The sequence below is a fragment of the Asparagus officinalis genome, chromosome 7, assembly GCF_001876935.1.
Source record: "Asparagus officinalis chromosome 7, Aspof.V1, whole genome shotgun sequence".
Taxonomy (NCBI): Eukaryota; Viridiplantae; Streptophyta; class Magnoliopsida; order Asparagales; family Asparagaceae; genus Asparagus; species Asparagus officinalis.
Genome location: NC_033800.1, coordinates 29,897,116 through 29,903,870, shown reverse-complemented (window position 1 = coordinate 29,903,870; position 6,755 = coordinate 29,897,116). Strand labels below are relative to the sequence as shown.

The 6,755-nt window shown below is 36.8% G+C and overlaps 1 protein-coding gene across 3 annotated transcripts; it reads left to right on the top strand.

Moving 5' to 3' along the window:
* LOC109849050 (transmembrane protein 64) lies at positions 584-6,240 on the top strand. 3 transcript variants are annotated; one of them, XM_020418820.1, is made up of 5 exons: positions 584-785; positions 3,371-3,634; positions 4,663-4,899; positions 5,005-5,222; positions 5,720-6,240. In XM_020418820.1, the coding sequence occupies exons 2-5, from the start codon at positions 3,383-3,385 to the stop codon at positions 5,985-5,987; spliced, it is 975 nt and encodes a 324-aa protein (XP_020274409.1). In that variant the 5' UTR covers positions 584-785; positions 3,371-3,382; the 3' UTR covers positions 5,988-6,240. The 3 variants fall into 3 exon arrangements, with proteins under 3 accessions (XP_020274409.1, XP_020274411.1, XP_020274410.1); XM_020418822.1 differs by lacking the exon at positions 584-785 and adding an exon at positions 862-1,443; XM_020418821.1 differs by lacking the exon at positions 584-785 and adding an exon at positions 1,483-3,299.

The following is a 6,755-nucleotide window of genomic DNA, read 5'->3' as shown; positions in this document are numbered from 1 at the left end:
CCAATTTTTACTTTGAAAAAAATATAGAGCCTGTGAACACTTTGCAAATTAGACTACGCGTGGATTTTTCTTTCTTTCTTTCTTTCTTTTTTCCCTCCCACCCCGGGTGGGTCTGGGGACCGCTGCTTGCCACGAGGACAAGAATCACGGGATATTTGATGATGACTCTTGCAGCCTTTAGGGCATCTCCAACCATGCCTCGTTTCTCGCGTTATTTTGGTGCAACGACACTATTAGGGGCCGTTTGGTTTAAGTTTTTTGCTTAGGTTTTTGGGCAGAAAGCCTGCCAAAGTGTCACTTTTGGCAGGCTTTCTGCCCAAAACGCCTCTAAAAGTGGCGTTTTGGGCAGAAAGCCTGCCAAAAGTGACACTTTGGCAGGCTTTCTGCCCAAAAACCTAAGCAAAAAACTTAAACCAAACGGCCCCTAATAGTGTCGTTGCACCAAAATAACGCGAGAAACGAGGCATGGTTGGAGATGCCCTAAAGGCTGCAAGAGTCATCATCAAATATCCCGTGATTCTTGTCCTCGTGGCAAGCAGCGGTCCCCAGACCCACCCGGGGTGGGAGGGAAAAAAGAAAGAAAGAAAGAAAGAAAAATCCACGCGTAGTCTAATTTGCAAAGTGTTCACAGGCTCTATATTTTTTTCAAAGTAAAAATTGGTCGACAACTTTGAATCCTTCGCTCACCCAACAGCACCCATTTCCTCTCTCTCTCTCTCTCCCCCTAAAACCCCCTCTCTCTTCCTTTTCCCTGTTCGATTGAGATATTTCTCTCCCTCAGCAAGGTAAATGCCTAACATCTTTCCTAAACTTTCCTCTTTCTTTGATTTCTGTGCTCTTTTTGGGCTTAACTTGATTTGAATAGTTGCTATTTATATGGTTTATGCAGGAAAATAATTGATGGGTTTCTTTAGATTTCGTTGTAGTTTGGGTTTTTGTTATTAATGGGGTTCTATGAGAACCCTTATTTGTTAAGTATTGATGAAATGATGGGTGCCCATTTTGTTGCTGTGAAAAGATTAGGTCAGATTTTTTTCCCCTCCTTTGGGGAACATTGGATAGAGCATGGTTTGACATTGTCTACACAAAAATCTCAGAAATGGGTTTCCTTTAAATTAGTGCAGGGGAAAGCTTTTCTACCAAAGCCCTTTACTCTTTCATCCTTGTTCAGCTAAATTAGAGTTACACATAGGGTTTTTCTTTTATTTTCTTGTTACTGTTGTATGGACGCAAACTCAACTATGCTTATGAGCAAATCTCATCTAGTCTTCTAGCTTTGCTGATACAATGGGTACTCAATTTGTTGGCTAGGAGATAAATTAGCTATTTTGGGTAGATTTGGGGTATCCTTGGCTATTTGAAGATAATGGAGTAGGGTAACAAGATATTGATTGGGTTTTTTTGGAGATTATTTGGTTCTGTTGCGGTTTTTAACGATATCAGGTACAAAAGCATCGTAGTTTTAATTGTTTCTGGGTGGGTTCTGAATACTTGAAGGTATACAAGGATGTTAAATTGATCTTATTTTGAGAGATTAACCAGTTAAAGGTGAAAAGAGTAATCATATACCTCTTGCCAGTTGATTAGTGTATACTGTGATAGAATACAATTATAACACTAGTTAAAATTAAGATATTCAATCTTGTAGAATCGAAGAAAAAATTAAACTTTGCATGAAATACTTGAAGGATCCCATTCATTTTCTTCCCAAAATTATGTTGTTATCATAAGAACTTTTTTTCATTTTTACTATCCAACCCCTAGGTTACCCGGACACTTCATCTAGGTTGCCGTATCTGTGTCCGACACTCCTCATATCTGAGTCTGGGTGGACACTCCTTGAATATGTATAAACATCTATTTAGACGTGTACTCAATATATAACACATGTTTTAGTTTAAAAAAACTCGCGATACACTTCTTGAACGTACTATCGTACACCTAACCTCAAAATTATGCAACTCGTTAGGCTCTGACAAATTCGTTTAGTACATGCCTAGTTCATAAGTATGATTTTAAAGGGTCGTTTGGGTATCTAGTTTAAAAACGAGCAGTTTTTCAATTTATAATCTACTCAATGAAAGAAACAGAAAAATGGTATAAGAATTTTAGTTCTCATAACATGTGAAAAACAGTATAGATCTCATATAGATTATTAAGTTTAATATGTATGTACATAGCCATGTCCCCGAATCATTAACTTTTACAATTTTTCCATATCCCGTATCCGCACCCGTGTTCGTGTCTTCACCCGCACCTGTATCCATGTAACATAGGACAACACGCTTCATTAGGTTATAAGGCACCCAAACTCTTAAAACCTATGCGTGATATGTTTTTTAAAATCTTGAGTAAATGAGTGATGACAAGCGGCTATCTCCTTATGTAGGTGTGATGTATCCTGTCTTCTATTGCAAAAGCGTCCTAAGTTCATTTTGCAAGAAAGTGTTCATTTACGAAAAGCAAAGATTATATTCATTTAGTTTTATTGATCAACGAGTCTGATTTTCAGAGTAATTTCTGGTGTTCTCATTTTAAGAAGTGATTTCATACCTTAGGTCATGGGACATAGCACACAATACTATACAATATGTGCATGATGTGTACAACGCTGGCCATCTCCTTTATGACTCGAATTTTTCTTTATAAAATTATAGTGTTATTGCATTAGACATTGAAAACTGTTATACCATGTGGCACCTCTAATAGCTAGTTTTCATTATGTTCATTGTTTCATCAACTGTTTCAACTTTCTGTAGACCTACCAAACTGCACCTTCTCAATTCTCTGATCAGTTTAATTTATCTGTGTTTTGATACTCTTCTGGAGTTTATTTTTCTTATGTCTTTCCATGCTTTGTACAATATGTTGGGCAGTGGTGGAGGCAAGTGAACTCGTAATGGACATTTCTTTGTGTATCACACACCCTTCATTTAGCATGTATGCAATAGTGCAACGGAAAAAAGTATAATATCCTTATTGTGTCATATCCTATACAGCTAAATTCATTCTTAATATCTTCAGGATGTCTTGGATATGCTATAAATTTATGATGCATGATATGACACTCGTATTAATCAAGTATTGAATGTATGATCTAGATGGCTGTATCTTCATTGACGTAATGCATACAATGGTATGTTTGTTTTCTAGAAAATGAGGTGTGAAATGGAAAATTTATGCATTATCAGAAGGAACCTAATGATGATATATGGTGCATCTGACATTTTGCAGTTCTTCTATAATAGCATATGCTTTTGAGTTTATATATGCAGTTGCATTTCCTATGAAGCTACCTTGTAAGTTTTTTCCATTTTCATTCCAACTTGACTCTGCTGAGTTTTTTTATTCATTCTTTCTTGATATACAGATTGTCAGACAGATGTCTAGTTCATCAGAGATGTTGGAGATGAAAATTGAAAATTCTGAGCGACATACAAGAGAGGATAATGAGTATGCAAGGCTTGTAATGCCGACTGATACAAGAACAATTGATACCCATGCTCATGAGCCTCTTCAAGAAGCTAAATATAAATCATTTTCCTGGTGGATGAAGGTTTTAGTTGGTAGCTTGCTTTTGATAGTGCTTACTTTGATCCTTTTAAAATGGGGAGTCCCATTTACTTTTGAGAAGGTATGGGTTGAGGCTTTATGTTGGATACCTTTTCTATGATTTACATAAATTTTCTGTTTGCCCCTTGAATTATAAAACTTTGGTTACAGTTTTCCCTCTTGAATCATTACCCTTTTTTATCATTAAATATCCTGAGATTTGGGTTCAGATTTTATAGCCAGAAAAAAACCCAATATTTATCTATTCTTACCTTGTTTTCTCACTAGGATATACAGCATCAATAAATAATTGTTATTTGTTTACCATGTATTATTTTCTTGATTGAGTTTCTAATATTATGTATTTACTGTTTAATATGATTGCAACCAGTTTCATCGTCACGTCCCCTTAAATTGTGCTGTCAGCATGTAGCATATGGCTTCACAACTTTTAGACTGGTTGTCAGCATAAAGTATCCCACTAAACTTAGTGCTATCATTATCTCTATCAGACCACTTTGCAACTTGCAAGTATACCTTATAGGTCATGCAATTCATGCTTCTGCTAGAAAGAAGAAACAAGTCTCCCTCACGAAAGAATAGTTGACAACTGAAAGCTGATGGGCTTGCTATAGGAGATTCCATTCTAGCCATAAGACACAGCTTGCCATATGCTAAAAATAAAAGGATAAATTTCACACGTCTGCTATCGACTATGGGGGGTTTTGCGCACAATTCCCCTAGACTTTCCAAATTTGAGAAATCTGCTATGAACCTTTTCTTTTAAAACTAAAATACCATGAATGGAGGCAGTTAGTTCAAGTTGTCAGTTGCTTTACGCATGACATGTTTGGACAATTTTGCGTGATCCGCTTCCTAACTTTACCAAGAGAGAATTTTTCATGTTTAGGGTACGTAGATAACAATGCATATAGTACAGATCTCTACTCTTCACTTTAACATTGTTACTGACAATTTTTCAATGGGTCGTGATATTTTTCTGACATTTTGAAAGTGTGCATTAAATATGGTTTTGCCATCTGTCAATGTGCTTACATTAAATTTTCGTCCAGAACTGTTGTCTATTTAAATCCATATTTCATGCTGCAGGTTCTCATGCCAATTATGCAATGGGAAGCTACTGCTTTTGGGCGGCCAGTTCTTGCTCTTGTCCTGATTGCATCCTTAGCTTTATTTCCAGTAATCTTGGTCCCATCCGGACCCTCCATGTGGCTTGCAGGGATGATCTTTGGCTATGGCCTCGGGTTTGTTATAATCATGGTAGGGACTACTATTGGCATGGCTTTGCCCTTTCTCATTGGCACACTATTTCGTGAGCGCATACACGTAAGACCTCTGAACTCCTTTTCAGCAGTCTCCAAAATAGTATGAGGACATAATGTTAATTACTGATAAATTTCTCTCTTTCTTTGTTTTCAATAAAATATGTAGTCATGGTTGAAGAAATGGCCCCAACAAGCAGCTGTTATTAGGTTGGCAGGGGAAGGAAACTCACTCCAACAGTTCAAAGTTGTCGCACTCTTTAGAATCTCTCCATTTCCATACACAATCTTTAATTATGCTGTAGTGGTGACAAGTATGAGATTTGGGCCGTATATGTGTGGTTCAATTGCTGGAATGATACCTGAAGCTTTTATCTACATCTATAGGTCAGTGATTTCACCGTATCTTGCGCTGCAATTTTTCTACTTGCGATGTACATCTAATGTAAGAAGTGGTTTTAGTTGGCATTTGTTGTGGGGTTAATTCCGAATTGACCCCTGTACTATTGCTCAACTGTGGATAGACTGCATGTAGTTCTATTGTTGCAGAAAGTGAACATTTTTTACTCTTTTACCCTCAGAGAAAGAGAAAATTATTTTTTTAACAATGGACCTCACGAGGGTGAATTTGTTTTTTTTTTTAAATTTCACTCTAGGGTCTATCTGCAATTGGGCAATAGTATAGGAGATCTATCCTCAACAATAGAACTTTAAGGGGTTCTATCCGCTAGTACAAGGGGTCTATCTACAAATGGATGATATTACAAGGGGGATCTATTCGCAAATGGTTGATAGTAAAAGGGGTTTATCCGCAACTAACTCATGTTTGTATAATCTACAAGACCCTTTGAACTGTTCTCTTATATGATGATATTTTGGTGCAGTGGGAGATTGATTCGAACTTTGGCCAACATGCAGTATGGAAATTACAAGATGAGTACAGTGGAGATAGTCTATAACGTGATCTCGTTCATTATAGCAATAGCTATAACAGTTGCTTTCACTGTGTATGCAAGGAGAGCTCTAAATGGGCTCAAAGAAGCAGAAGGCGACGGCAGTCCTGACTGTCAAGGAGGTTCCGTTGAAATCGAGAAATTACCACCTCAACAATTAAGAACTTTATCATCTTCCTTGGATGGTTTTGATGTATAGCATTAATGCACTGAACAATTTGACCCATGTCGTGTTTGTGTTGTAGAGTAATACATAAGAAGAATAGGTGATGGATATAGAAAGCATCCAACATCAGATTGGAGAATGGCTTCTTCCATTTTGTATATCCACTTCTTTGGCTTTCACGTTTCAGCTCTGTGACGGCTTAAAAATGCATAGCTTATGGGCTCCAGTCTCTCTTGTAAATGATCTTAATGGTAAAATTTTTTATTTATTGGTGAAGTTTGGGAAACATTTGTTGCGCACTACAGTTTTTAGTTCAGTTCAGTTCTTAGATATGGGTGCTAAAAGCGCGTAAATGCATTGCGCTCTGTGATACTGTTCTTTTCTTTCTATTAAATTCACGTAGATCTCTGGCCGAACCTATCAATTTTATTTATTGATGGTTGGAATAGTCATTAAAGCTTACAAAAAAGGAAGGGTTACCAAAAATTTTGGAAAATTCAAAAAACATGATATTATAACACCATCCTATAATCCTATAACAAAAAAAAAAAAAAATCTATAATGTATCCAAACATTATCAAGATCCCGAAGGAATAGAAAATGCATGGTGACAAAATCCAAGTCTACCATGCTCTTTGAACTGGTTACTCGTACTTTTTTTTACGCATACCCCCAAGAATCATTCCTGTTATAGTGATCGTGTCTCCTAGTTAACCTGAAAAAACTTAGCAGTGTAGATGAACATTGAGGGGAAGCAAAATTGATGGGATGCCTAATATATGCAACTGTGTTCCATCGAAT